The sequence below is a fragment of the Ischnura elegans genome, chromosome 8 (genome assembly GCF_921293095.1).
Source record: "Ischnura elegans chromosome 8, ioIscEleg1.1, whole genome shotgun sequence".
Classification (NCBI taxonomy): Eukaryota; Metazoa; Arthropoda; class Insecta; order Odonata; family Coenagrionidae; genus Ischnura; species Ischnura elegans.
Window position 1 is genome coordinate 41,235,163 of NC_060253.1, and position 15,666 is coordinate 41,250,828.

General features: G+C 37.5%; 1 protein-coding gene across 3 annotated transcripts in view; it reads right to left on the minus strand.

Moving 5' to 3' along the window:
* The window catches only part of LOC124164198 (segmentation protein cap'n'collar), a 458,815-nt gene extending 443,691 nt beyond the window's left edge, over positions 1-15,124 (minus strand). Inside the window, exons 1-2 of one of the 3 annotated variants that reach the window (XM_046541418.1) lie at positions 15,053-15,124; positions 14,697-14,805 (exon numbers count right to left, since the gene is read on the minus strand). In XM_046541418.1, coding sequence (XP_046397374.1) covers positions 14,697-14,780 — 84 coding nt within the window. In that variant the 5' untranslated portion in view covers positions 14,781-14,805; positions 15,053-15,124. Of the gene's footprint in view, positions 1-11,961; positions 13,295-14,071; positions 14,465-14,696; positions 14,806-15,052 lie in introns of those variants that run through there. The other 2 variants (XM_046541417.1, XM_046541416.1) reach the window with 2 other exon arrangements.
* Positions 15,125-15,666: the final 542 nt, after the last annotated feature.

The window sequence follows — 15,666 nt, forward strand, 5'->3', positions numbered from 1 at the left end:
AGAGCAAATGCGGGGAGATACAAAAATGGAGAAGGATTTACGTCACTGCTGATATTGTCGTCAATGAAGACAGGAACTCGTATATATGCCATAGCTTGGCATTCCCATTGTAAAAAATTCCCCAGATATGATACGCTTACATTTTTTCGCGTATTAATTGTGAGGTCTAGGAGCAAACATTCACTTTTTACATTGTTTCTTATGGGATATTATGTTTCGATTAATGTCATTTCGTTTATCGTCACATTTTTCAGGAACGATAAGTGACGTTAAACGAGGACTCACTGTATTTAACAGCTACCACTGTGCTGATAATTGTCAAATCATTGTATGAATTAAAACATAAAAATCAAAATTATACACGTACAGCTTCCTTTTCTTGACTCTTTAAAAATCAAACGTATAGATCACATTATGATTTAAATCACCTGATTTTTTAAAATAAAAATCGAGTGATTTAAATCGTGATTTAAATCATGATTTAAATCGAAGTGATTTAAATCAATCAACCCTGTTGTAAACTAATGCTAATAAAAAATTTCCGTAAATACTTCAATAATGTTTGATCTTAGGTTTTCCCAGCGTATCAGGTGCAAAAACATTTCTCGTGTTTTCCACCGGTTGATGTGTTTCCACATGTCTCCCGACGTTTCCCCTGAGGATGAACAGCAAGTCGCTGCTCGAAACGTCGGGAGACATGGAGAACTTCAACCGATAGAAAACCCGAGAAACTTTTCTGCACTTCAATTATCTTTACACGACCGGATTCCATACATTGTGTGGCATCGTCAGGTCAAAATTCATATAAATCAGTAATTATTGAATCAAATGTAATGAAACCAGTCGTGCAAAGAAAATTAAATTATTTATGGAAAATTGCAAGAGTTTAAATTTTCAATATATTTTAATACCACTAGATCGGATGAAAAACCCTTTACCGGTGAGGGGATTATTTTTCAACCTGCGTTCACGCACTTTCCTCATGGTTTCACGCAATTTGAAGTTACACACGATGAAATTCGACATGCAGGTTCGAACATACTTCAGATTGTGCAATTATTAAGCACGTGTTAAAACAGAATTTAGTAATATTACGTGAGATATTGGTTGACGATACTGCGAGGAAACTTTTTAGAATTTTCTCAAGCTTCACACGATGAAATTCGAAATGTAGGTTCGAACATACTTTAGATTGTGCAAATATTAACCACGTGTAAAACGGAATTCAGTAATATTACGTGAAATGTTGGTTGACGATACTGCGAGGAAACTCTTTAGAATTTTCTCACGCTTCACACGATGAAATTCGAAATGTAGGTTCGAACATACTTTAGATTGTGCAAATATTAAGCACGTGTAAAACGGAATTCAGTAATATTACGTGTAATGTTGGTTAACGATACTGCGAGGAAACTTTTTAGAATTTTCTCAAGCATCCATTGACTCTCAGAGTGGGCACCGAGAGTCCTATTAATATCGCCAACGAAGCGAAAACGAAGAGGCGCGAGAGAGGATGTCAACAGAGACGTTGACCCCAGAGTTTCCTCGAGATCGATTCGCGAGATTTCCGCCGGCAGAGGGCGCTCCTAGCTTGGCGCGCGCTCGCTCGCAAACAGAGCTCGCCGACTTAACTCGGGTGACACGCTAAGAGGAGCCAGGTGGATGATGGGAGGGCTTGGAGGCGGCAAAAACTCGTGATTTCTGCTCGCATCGGCCGAGCCGTTGACCGCGGAGGAGCACAACGAGATAGCGGCGATAAGATGTCCGACGGCTGGGTATTTGAAAATTCCGCCAAATCCAAAAAATCCTACAATTTTCCCAAGGAAGAAAAATCTGAAAATCCAAGCGTGATGGAATGGAATTTTTCCATACTGAAATTAAAACTAAATCTTACACGGTTATAAAATTTTATTTCAACCTATGTTTCGATGTTACTACGTCATCTTCAAGGTACAAAATGGTTCCTTCTACAACAAGCAATGTGAACAAGCCGAAGCAATCTCATTGATATAAAAGGATACACATCTTTGAAAAAAATGATGGCAAATTTATTCCAGAATAGACGTCAAGGGTCGATTAAAGGATTTTTTTTCAATATTCCCAAAGAAACGCTGATTTATGCCTCGCTATTTACAAGACGATAAGATTAACAAGACAATGATTGGAAAATCTTTTGAGCGATTAAAATTATGGATTAAAATTTTAACGTGCACATTTGGAGGAAAACAAAAAAAGCATAATATAAAACGTTAAAATAGCCTTGATGTAACAGGATACAAAACAATAAATAAATTAAGGAAATTTTTTCCAGGGTAACTGTCAGGGTCTAGTAATAGAAAAATTGCCGATATCAGAAAAAATACACTGTGCTCCTAGTAATAAAAAAATGCTACAAAACTGAGAAAACGCAAGGGAAATTTGGTATCACAACTTGCCGATAAAGTCACATGGTACGCCATAAATTAACAGACGATAACAAATGAGAAAATAATGAACTTATACAAAAAACATTGCACCTGTATACGGTGAAAACAAACAAAAACAAAATGCGATAGAAAAAAGGGAATTTGACGTAACGAATAAGCGAAAAATAAATATTGTTTCCGCAGCTGTTTCATGTATTGACACCACAAACAAGTTCCACAGTCAATTAGATACCTTTCAGACAGTGAAATTCCCCAGATATTTTTAATCAAAATAATGTCTTACATTACCCCTGTTTTCCGATACTAGACACCGTGGGAGAGCTTTGACGAGCTTTACCGCCACGCCAAGTTAACGTCAGTCTCAGTAAAAGGCAAAATATCTCTAGATCAAACTCCATCATTGAGATCGAAAATAGGTGATGTGAATATTCACAGGGAAAAATGTCGCATACTTTTATTTACCTAAGAGATAGCAATCGTGAGAAAGACAGAAGAATTGAAAGGTCATAGCAAATATGAAACGTAATATCAGCTGGAATTAATTGATTATCAATAGCAAAAAAACTTAAAGGGGTCAGTAGCATGTATAATATGAGAAGAGGCAAACAGTAAATCCAAACAAGGATAGAAAAAATTGAAGAGTTGAAAGAATTTTATAATCTAAGAAGTGGGACAGCGAGTGATGAAAGAAATGGGAAAGAAAACATACTAACCCAAACGAAGAGAAAATTCTACATAGGATCTACTGGAAGGAGAAAATTGAAGTTTATAAGTATTGAAAAATTTCATAGGAACATCATCAGCAAATGAAAGTGAGGCTTGGACGATAACAGCAAAAGAAAAATAAACGGCTAAAAATGGTAGGTATGGTATTCCTTGATTTTTCGTAGAGGTGGGTTCCAGGCGGCGCTTACAGCGTAGCCAGTGACAAGGTTGATTTTTTTGTTTCCATTCGGAGCTTCTTATGGTATGGCATTGGAGGAGGCGAGCGACAGCAGAGTTCATTTGCGCCATGAGGGAAGGGTATGTAAGGAAGAGTGGAGAGAAACCCGGCGTCGGCATTAGCCTGCTCTTAACGAAAGGCGCCAAGGGGACCACGCCATAACGTCCCATCCGACAGACGAAATGCTGCGCTTGAAATGTCCTCCACACATCATTCAAGCAGGGATCGGGCAGTCTATGAAAATTCTCTGCCGCCGCCGGGATTTGAACCCGAGCCCACCGGGTGGGAAGCCACTCTAGCCACCACACCAACCCGATCCCCCAAACGGCTAAAAAATTAGGTACGATTAAATACGGGCAAAAATGAAAGGATCGACCGAGTGAACAACATGGTAGTGATAAGAAGACTGGGGGAAAGAATTCGAAGAAATATCTTCAAATTAAGACGGAACAACAAAATCAACAATATGAAACATAGTGGAAAATGAAGAAAACCGTCTAAGAGACGAGTTACACCATAAACATTAATAAAATGAATCCGATAAAACATTGCTAAAGGTAAAGAGGGACGGGATACACGTCAATGGGAAAAGATTATCTGATTGGAAAAAAGAATGGAGGTCTGAGGGAAACCAATCTTTGGATAATGTCTCTCTCTGCATACTGCCGTCCAAAAAAGAATTCTCAGATTGTTATTCTCTTTGAAATAGCATTTTTATGCCCACAATTTCCTTTGAGCTCTTATGGCATTGATTCATTCCGCTTGGAAAAAAATGTAGAATACAACATCAACATAAACATTGATACTATGAAGAACTAATAAAGCCGATTCCTATATCTCTATTAACAGTTATTTAAAAAATAAACCTAAACTAACCTTAATATCAACCAGTTTCAATTTAAAAAGTATTTGCCAAATAATATTTACAATTATGGTTCATCGAATGGAATCGTTGCGAAAAAAACTAAAGAAGCTCCACATAAATGCGTGGGACAGAAAAAAACTCAACGAGGGAAATTAGGGGCGATTTCCTCGAAAGATCACAATTATGTACGCGCAATTCCAAGCATTCCATCGCGTCAAGGCTCGATGAAGATGAGAACCGTAAGGTCAATGACATGAGACACGCAAGGACGATGCTGGAAAAAAGCAAACGCCTAGTAAACACTTATACTTGCAAATATTAATGCAAATAGCGATTGGATTATAGATGATTTAGAATATAATATTGGATCTAGGGATGTACGGATCCAGGATTTTTTTCGGATCCGGATTCGGATCGGATCCTTAATTTTCGGAGCCGGATCTTTCGGATCGGATATTTTCGGATCCAAATGTATTTTCAAATTCCTGCAATTAATCGAAGTAATTATTCAAGTTTACTCTGGGAACGTACAAACTTACAATCGAATGCTTTTTAGATTTTCATACACATTTTAATATTTTTATAAAATAAAAATAATTTTTATAGGCTTTCAAGTTGTTTTTTTAAACATCTTTACATGCTCAGGACCTAAACTGTTGCGTTTGGGTTTGGAAATGAAAATAGGAAAAATCTTCGGATAAACCACTGACCAGTAGCGTAGATCAGCACGCAAGTGCTCAAAATGACAGGTCACAGTAATGTAAATCCCAGATACGTTGAAGCGGTTTACGGCATTTATTCCAAAATCGACGCGGCTTAATTTAAAAAGAAATACAGTAATTGACTCATACGTTTTTAAGCTGACCTAAACGCATTACCTGATTCAAATCGATGGTACTGAATGTAAAGAAATACCACAATAAGAAAATTCACATAAAAACAAAACAGGGCTTAACTGAAAACCTCAGGGTAGTTTTCGATACAACTTTATAACGTAAAAAGGAGTACGGAACTAATGTCTTTTCCCCGGTATACTAGCGACAGGATGAATTTTCGGATCAGAAATTTCAGGTTCGTATCCAGCCACTGTCGCAATGCTTTTCTCATCCTTTAATTTTTTCATACAAATTGGCTTTGCGCGTCTTCCATCGATTTAGGCTTTCGTATTTCGCACTTTTTTATATACAGGGAGGTGATAAGCGTAAGGATACAAATGATTTTTCTTCTAAACAGAGTTAGGAACAGAAATCAGGTAAGTAAACCATACGAGATCAACTGTAAATATTTAGTATTGGCATTCATTTTCCACTCGATGTCAGCACAGTGCAGAGACTCACTTGTGCCCCATGGCCAAAAAGTTTTGGTATATTTCTACTACCTATTAATTTCTGTACCTATCACTGTTTAGAAAAAAAATCACTTATACCCCTTGGCTTCTCACCCCCTGTCATAAGCTTTTTGGTAACCTAATAGGCCTCCCTTTCATGAAATAAAATTGAAAAAATATATCAAAAAAATTAAAAAATTATCCTAAGAAACCACATTTGTATTTATTCTAAAAAGAAGAAAATATATTCACAGGAAAAAAAAATTCCAAGAAAGCTGAATCAACGAAGCAATAACCACAGGCGGGAAGTATCACAGAGTAGTACTCTACCTAAAGAGTACCTATAAGGCCACATATATAGACCACAAGCACGGGCAAGGGAAATCAATATTCGTCACGGTATACAATAGGAACGAAGGGTCATGACTCGAACGACCGGTTTTGAAATGCAACGACCCCGACAATGATGCATGTAAAACCTGAAAGGCAACGCCAATGACGGATTAAGAGAAAACAATGCAACAGAAGGGAACTATGAGTCACATTCGACAAGTTCAAAGACCCGAACATCAGGAAATGTTCGATATAGAGCAAGGGTAATTGCCCTGGGGGATATTAAACCCAGCATACTAAGTACACGCTATTTGTTGAAGTTAAATATGAGGGATAAGTAAAAATGTTTGCTAGAAATTTTTTATAACTAACGCATAGTCGAACCCGGGTCATTTCGGGTGGGAATCACGCTTTCTAACAACCGCATTTATTCGATCCCACACCGACCACTTCTTGGGAACCACAAAGGGGTCACAGGAAAAAATCGCTGCCTATCAGCATCATTTGTGGTTTTGCACGTTCAAAAGCTCAAATTCGCACCTCTGCTGGCCGTTATCCATCGCTCGCTTCGTTCCCATCCCTACAGGGCAATTATCATGCCAACAGAACGTTATTGAAAGGGAAAACCTCGGAGGAATGCCAAAGAGTAAGGAGAGAAAGTGGAATTTAACCCCAAATTTGGTCAAAAGACGGAAAAATGTATGTATACCCCGTGAAGCTAGCGGCTAACTTAAAGTCGGAGACATGAACACGCATGTATTGGTAACCTTTTTAATGATAATGCCCCACGTATCCAGCAAACCAGCGTGGCAGACCGAAGTTAGAATTTTAGTTGGAGCAGACTGCGTTGTATTCCCAGGCTGCATTTCTCGCCAAAAAACTAGTGCTCGTCTCTCCGTCGAAGAAGTGCTAAGTGCAATACGAATATAAAACTCGTTCAAATAAAAAAAGGCAAGATTCGCTAATACCTAACACGCATGATAAAATGAAAATCAAGATAAGTATGTACATCATTAAAATAGCAAAAATTATTTGCTACTTTTTGTAAAAATAAACGTCAACATTGAAGTCAAAATACGAAATTCAAATAAGAAAAGTAATAATAATGGACGGGTCACACGGCTTGAAAGTGTCAATACAGGAAGACGTGAATTATGCAGAAAGCCAATATTTTAACATCAAGATATTTCATCTGCGACAAGTTTCGAATTCCAAGGAAATGTGTCTTTTGCGAACCGATCGACAACGAAAATAGGGACTCCGTAAATGTAAACCACATGCGAGAGCGCCGAGTATTTCATCAAATAATAGAGTCTCCGGCCACGGGGAAATCCAATGACGGGACAAAACTGAAATGCGGAGCTACATGAGAACAATACAGGAATAAACAGTCAGAATGCGTCCGACACCAATAATAATGAAATAATAAAAAGACAATGGCGCCGAAACAATCATGTCGATATGGTGTCTCCATTCAGACTAGAAGAGAAAGGGATAGTGCTAGGGGGTCGAGGAGAGATTCACTTTAGAGAAAGGGGTCAGCTGTACTTATTTTAAGAGCGCCAATGAGTACTAGAGCTGGGAGAATCTTCAAGGCTCCCACGGAAGGGGAGTGAATACGTACAATTACCTCAACAAGGTCGGCCCTCTATAGAATATGTAACCGTTTACAGTAGCGAATGTGAAGACTGCTAAAATAGGAGGGAAGTTTTTTTTCAATAGGGCAGGAGAGATATTAAGTTCTGTCTCCATCAATGGAGGACTCAGGATAGGGACAAGGGGGCGGGGGCTATGTTAGGCGGTAACCTCCCAGCAATAGGGCTCCGGGAAGGTACAAAAATTTTGAGAATTTCGAGGCTTGTAACTATACAACTAATTTTCCAAAGAATGAAGTTAAAAAAAAAACATTAGTGTACATTTTTGCTAAGTTTCTATAATGCATTACGTTTCTATTCCTTGTTATAAAAGGTTAGCAGCGGCATAATCGGATCGGTGCGTTGGCGCGGTTCACGGAGTTATCCGTGAACTTTCGGATTTAGGGGGCTCTCCTATCCTGTATATATTGGACAACTGAACAAAATTACCATTCTATCTAATGGATACCCTACAAGGGTCTAGCCTCTCTCTGGATCCACCACTGGTCTATTAACTGGAAATGTATCACCAGTGAAACGGCAACCGATGGGCAGGTTCACCAAACATATTTAATGATCAATTTTGCTTAAGTACTGAAAATGAAAAGACCCTTATTTTCCCGATCCTCAATTCGTCACCTACTCCTAAAAAAAAAAGAAAAATTTGTAGACCTTACAGTCCTTTCACAGATAGGTAAATGATGTTATGAGCTGATGCAGAGCGTGACCCCACTTCTCAGCCACTCCTCGGTCTTGTTCATCCCATTAGAAGGATGATATGAATTTTCTTATATCGAGATGACCTTCCACATAATGAAATAAAAAATTGATGAAGTAAAACTAGCAGATTCAAAAATATCAACGTACCACCAATGCATTTAAGCGTGGAAGAGCTACGACTGTAATCAACCGTTAATGACATAAGCAGCACAGCTTTGATTATGACTGATATCCATCTCGTGTTATTTGATGCTCATTGATTTCAAAACCCCTCATTACAGGCTACTATTTTATTTTCCAGCCAAATATTACTGAGGCTCCTTGAGACCACCAGCACAATAGTAGAAAACCACTGGACTACAGGGTCTTGGATTCACACGACTCAAATATGTATCCCTGCTGTGTAATTTTCATTTCAGAAGTTTATGAGAGTGCTAAAGGATAATCAAGGGAAAGGAACTTTCCCTGCCCTAAATTTGAATTAAAACATCAATGACACAGTACATAAAGAGATATATGACCCAGCCTATAAGAATAATCTTTCAGATGGGAAACTGTGCAAGAGGCTGGTAAAAAAATTAAAACATCCCCATCAATTAAATAAATTTACACTGTTCTAATTTAATTTATATCTCTTGCCAAACAGGGGATTTTCAAAGTATTCTGTATGCATAAAAATACACAAAGAAACAACCATAGAATGCAAAAAACAATTTCTTCACAGAGAGGTAACTTACTAAACAGGGTACCTTATCATTGGACGATTTACTATCTCATTAAGCCATTACAAAAATATCGAGGAGTTTATATGCTCACAAATCAAATATGCAGTCTAGCTATATGAGATATTTAGGTACATTTTATTACCAGAAATTAGAGGAATGATACAAAGCACTACTCAATCAACTGCACAACTATTTTTATATTTAGATTGATGACAGAAACTATAGTTTTATTCATTAGTCCTAGCCCACATGAGACTGCGCTATGACAAGAGCAAAGTGACGCTAAGATCAACACTTGAACATCGAGAGGTGTTAAAAGCTTAAAAATTCACATGTGGAGATATTCTCATTATGAATATGGTACTGAGAGTATTGAAATGACAAACATCAAACCAACTACACCACTTTTTCTCATGAAAGAATTAAGACAGTGATAGGAAGCATTAATATGCATGAGTGAAATCTTGGTCATCAAAATGAACAATGGAATCTATTTACCAATGGGTAACATTCAGAGTCTTATGTAAAACAGTCACCAAAGGCAAACAGCCCCGAGTAAGGGTGATATATTTGATTACTATGACATGAAAGGGAAATACCTCAGAAAACGCAGTGTACACAGAACCGACATAAAAACGATCAAACTATTAAACCTTACAATTTCAATATCCTAACATATAAAACTAAGCTAAAAAATTTTTAATTTAAGAATACCATGGTGATATCTTTATGAGTCACCCGCAATGCACAAATTGTGCGAAAAATCCACAGAAAAAAATCAGCGCTTTAGACAGTTAAGCGAAAGCACTTGACCGGGAATCAGGGGATCCGAGTTCGAATCCTGGTCAAGGCGTATGAAATTTTTTTCTTTGGATTTCTTTTGCATAAGCTAAAACTATTGATACTCTTGTATTTTAGACAATTGTAACTTCATTTTTGTAGAAAACTATATCATCAATGCTCATTCCATTCAACAACATACCTCATGTACAACTATGTATTTCATCATAATTGATCATCATAACTTCCCTGAGAAAACTGTCATGAAGAGGTGTAACAATGTCCAAATTTGATTACATAATTTAATAACCGACCCTACAATAACTTTAAAATGAATAAGACATAGAGGAGCAAGAAGAAATTAGCCTATGGTAAAATGAATGAAGAGAGTTATCATTCATTACACTAGAACTAAGAAAATGATTGCCATAATGCATATAATGAAAAACAATTACATATTGCATTAATTTGATGCATGCATTGGAATTAGCCTTGCATGGCTAGTAAGAATAAGAAAAGTGGAAAAAAATAAGAAAAATAATAGAAAAAATATCTCAGGGAAGATAACTGTTAGAATGATACTTTAAAATAAAACTGCAAAAACCGAATTCATTTTAAACCTAAACAATTCAATTGATTTTCATTAGAAACTGTCACAAGACGTAGGTAATAAACTGATTATGGGTGAAGTTTGCGATTAGTAATAAATTTTACAGGACATAATATCATACCTATAAAGTAAAATGAGTTCGGACACAGTAAGCATAATGCTGACTACCAGAAATACTCAATTGAACTATGCTAAAAATTGGTAATGTATACTAAAATCCAAAAAAATATCTTGAGTTTGCCAATTTTACAAATCTAATCATTAAATTTGAGAGAATTATAAAGAAGATTAGGTTTCAACACTGAAAGACTTTTCAATGATACAGTAGATATAAGATAGACACTGGAAGGGCCATTTTCATGCCTAGTTTGCAACTCCATAAACACTATAACGTGTGACCATAATTGATGTCAACAGGTAGTCACGACTGCACTATACTGAAAGAATGGTTATGTAATGGTATTTAGAGGTAAATCATATTCACTTCCTGAAGAATTTTTTTTTAAGTTCATAAAGAGACCCCAGCACCCTGGAGGTGATAACTAGAATTATTACCCCTAATGGAAGAGAATTAAGCGGTTGGCCAAAAGATGTCAAGGACTCACATCGTGACGAAGGAATATAATACAAGGGATAATTCTGCATAAGAATATGGTTTAAACCAATATAATTCACTTTTTCATTGATTATGTCTTGGGTGGCATAATGCTATGCACATATGAGTCAGATAAGTACATATAATAAAAATCACAATAATATGGATAACATTTGACCCAAAAACCATGTGTGATGTTGTAGGGGTGTTTGAGATTTCTCCACATGGGTTACAAGAGTTCTTATGAGTACCCACATGCATTAACTTAGCCCCTCATATGAATAATCTTGAAGTTAGCATCCTTCTGTTGACCTATAATAAACAATTTATAATATATTTTTGCTTCCTGTATTAACGAATATGTTTCAATTTTATATACTAAATTGTTCGGGTTTTCAAGACTACTTATGTACTTCTTGGACCACTGCACCCACTGTAACTATGTGTATAAAGCTATTAGCATTAAATAAAAGACAGATAATCACTAAATGACCAAAATGGTAGGTTCTCTCTTCAAAGTTGAATCAGAGAGATTAAAATTTAGTTGAAATCCATTTCAAGGAATGTTATGACAATACATAGACTAATGAAGTTGAGCTGCTAATTAGCTATAGTTATTAAGTCCAAAGACAGATGAAACCAAATGACAATTAAAGATCAAAGGAAAATATTTATTAAATACATTTTTTTGTTTTCCTAGGATATTCATAAACCTGTCTAAGGCGATATTTTTCTTCCATCTTTACATGACATTTGGATTTCCTATCATCATATTAATTTAGTTTATAAGTGAAACGTAGGTTAAACATTCACAAACGAAATCTTTCAATGATCAATTCACAAAAACTGCAAGTGTCCATGAACGCTTTCATCACCTAATAATAACACCTTAAAATCACACTAAGGTAAGGTGTTTAGGAGGAAACTAGCCCTCATGTAAGAAAATTAGGAATAACATATTGAAAATAGACATGGATTGGTCAATGATAAGTTTAATTTGTACCTCTCGACTGAGTTCCGAAGAGGGCGAGGCCGCGTACATATCTGGAGACAGCACATCATCCTCAGGCAGATAGGAATGATCCTCTTCGTCAATGGACAAATTCATTCCAAAGGATGGCACAGCTTCCTCTTCATCCTCTATCTCGGTCTTCAGTATCACGTCCCCCCAGTCCACCAGCCGTTCAGAGGGATCGTCAACAACCCAGTGGGGGCCCGCTAGGTCCCAACCGACAGCCTCATCGTCACTTTCTTCCTTAACCACAACCTCTTCCTCCAATTCCTCTTCCACTTTGATCAGGGGCGACGAATCAAAACCCTCATCTTCAACCTCCTCTTCCCTTGCTGGCGGCCCAAACTGAAGGTCCTCGAGAGGTTCTTCCTCAACCTTAAGTGCTTCTGCACCACCACCGGTGGCTTCACCACCACCTTCCCCTTCCCCCGCATCCTCACTGTTCACACTTGTCTCCACATCCAAGAGGTACGCAGTCACGCTGCCACCCAAGGCATACTCGTGAGGAGAATCGTAATTATCACAACCGTATTCTGACATGGGGCTATTCCTTCCATTGTGGTACATTCCTCGGTTACTACTCAAGTCTTCGACTTCAGATGGCCAACTGCTCACCCCCCTCCCTCCAGGGGTAGTAGTTCTTGAGTAATCACTCCTGGGATCCCAGCAATTCCTGGACCAGGGTGAGTTTGAGCGAGAGTAACGCCCTAGGGCGATGAGATCATGGAACACTTCCGACTGGTAAGCACCTATCAGGAGGGATGAATGAACGGCTGGATCTTTGAGCGTACCAGCATACATGACACCCTGGAATGGATGTTGAGCACCAAGCAAGGAGAGTGCCAACACAAGATGGAAAACATCTTCTCCTCTTATCTTCTTGGGATTAGGAAAGATCATTGTAACAAGTATCTTTTGCCAACTGGTGAATTACAGCATCAACCCCGGGGACTTCTAAGTTAGTGGCGCCCCGGAGACCACAGTACACCCTAAACTATACTCTTCAATTAAAAATATAGCTGAGGTATTACTGGGGCGAATGCCACATCACTTTTAACAATTTGATAAATCTGCAAAGCAGAATCTAATGTGGAATCCACAGAATGAAGCACAAGTAAACACTATACTTGTAGAGATACAACACAACTTGACTACGAGTGTTGATGGTTAAACGATGATATAAAACTATACCTTAAACACCATCAACGTTCTAGTTATCAGACTAATATACTGATTTAATTATTTCTCTGATTCACTATAACATCCACCACAACACACCAAACGACGTAGACACTGTTCTCACAATAACTGCTAGGCGATAAACCTGAAAAATAAACCAACCGTTAATTTCAAGCTCTAGATAAAACAGCATTATTACCATTTTCGAAAAACACATTATGAATTATCAAACCCTGGAATTTTATAAAGAACTAAGAGTTAGCCAAAGGTAATCACATATATTAAGTTAAGATAAAGAACCTAATTCAATATTTACATTCCCTGACACTAAACTATAGTTAATAACAAAAGCGGGAGATGACAGCTATTGATCAATCGACTACGACAGTAATTAAAAATCAACAGGGAGGAAAAATTATCACAAGAGTAAAGTTAGCATATAATAACGTGAATATTATGTTTCATGGGCCACAGCAAACAAAAATCCCTACTTAAAAATATAACGAACACGATGGAGCGCCAAGACGGAACCGGCAATCGTACTGAGAGCGCTACAATGTAAACAAAAATAAAAGCTCACCTGCGTAACTTTTTCTGATCGAATAATATTTGCAAATTGCAACCCATAAAAAGTAGTTCAAAATGTAACTACTCTCCCATACAACCTAGTATTATAATTGTGTTTATCTAAACAATAACAAAGCAACATCGGGTGATAATGGAATAATCCATCACGAGAACACAGCATTCAAGACTAATATAGAGCATGAAACATAATCTTTAGTTAAAAATATGGGAAGGTGTAGATAAAGTTGGTGGCTACACTACATTTAAACGAAATAAACTTTAATATTCGACGCTTAACGTCTAGAAATCACGAGGCAAAAGTAGCTCCAAAGTTATGAAGTACAACAAATCTTACCTCTATAGTACGATGGTTTCTTCCATGCAGCAGCAAAAGTACGGCCAGTAACTACTCACTTCTCAGCTTCACTTGAGGAAAAACATCTCCCGGTCACTCGAGTATGCCATCCAGAACTTTCAATAAAGACAGCAGACGATTTGATGATGAAATACATATGAACGGTCCTGCTAAACGCCGCATTGTCATGCGATGGATACAACACAAATTAAACTCGCCACAGCTCAACAATAACACCACACGATAATAAATCCAATATTACAACCACAACAACACTGCCTACGACCAACAACCTCTTCCACAGGCAGCCCGCCTTCATCAGGTAACAACCCCGGCACGCTCACTAGCTTTATGACTCAGCACAGTTGGTTAGGCAACCCGCCCAACTACCTCTTCCCCCACCACATGCCTCGCGCATGGAATCATGGGAGAGCAGATGACGAAACCAAGTAAACAGAAAGAAACGTTATCGATGCACACACGCACACAATGGCATATCATGCAAAAATACCCAAAATATAATTCAAAATTCATCAAACATATTTAACTGTGTGACGTTCTAAACGTTGAAAGCTTTCACCAACAAAATAAACTGATAATGGAACCACTTCTGCCGTGCACATACCTTGCGAGTGATGTTTTCTGTAATTTCAACCGGAGAACCCGGAGAAAGACTTCGCATTCGAGGGAGGTCTTCTAGCTCCAACATCTTGGAAGATGCAGAAGAGCTGTCACTGTTTAAAATGAATAAACAAACACGATAAAAGTCTGACTGATTTCAAGTTAGCGCCAATGGGCGGCGAAGACGTTAACTATTGAACAATATTTTTCCACATTTCCAGACTTTAGTGACGTGATATGATTCACTGTCGGCTTTATTTCTTAGTGTATACCTTACAGTTTACGTTTCGCTTAATTTAAGACAGTAATTTGATTCAAACTTTAGTTATTTCAATTAAATCTAGTTGACAATGCCTTTACCTGCATGTGCTGCTGACTTTCCTCACGGATTTCCTACCAAGGTTATGATCTTCGGAATGACGTCATTTTTATTTCCTTTCTTCCGCAAGTGATCAAAAATCAGAAAACCTTTTTGATACATGTAATTAATTTATTTATTATGTTTTATTTAGAATCTTTTGGAATTTCTGTATGCTTAATAATTTACTAAACTAAAGTTGTTTGATTTGTGGATAAAAGAACAAAGGAAGAGCAAGATTTGCGTCTGCTAATTGTATTCGCCGTACATGATCTTCTGAACTCTTCTTTTTAGCCGGTCAACCAGGACAATAGAGTTCAATGCTTGTATATTTACATATGTTAATGGCAGTTGAAATATCGAGCATAATTTACATGGAATTAATGAAGATATGAGATCATGATCTTCTGTCCATTCTTTTCACAACGGCCTTGCATTTGCTATGTGGGATACAGGTGGCAGCAGCATACGTAGCTCAGTGACTGCCATCTGTCATTATCAAATGTAACTAGGACGGTATCTTCATTTGGCGGTATTTTCAACCTTAAATGGCTGAAATACTCATTTTTCGTAACTCACAAGAATGGTATACAATCAATATTTTCGAATTACTTTG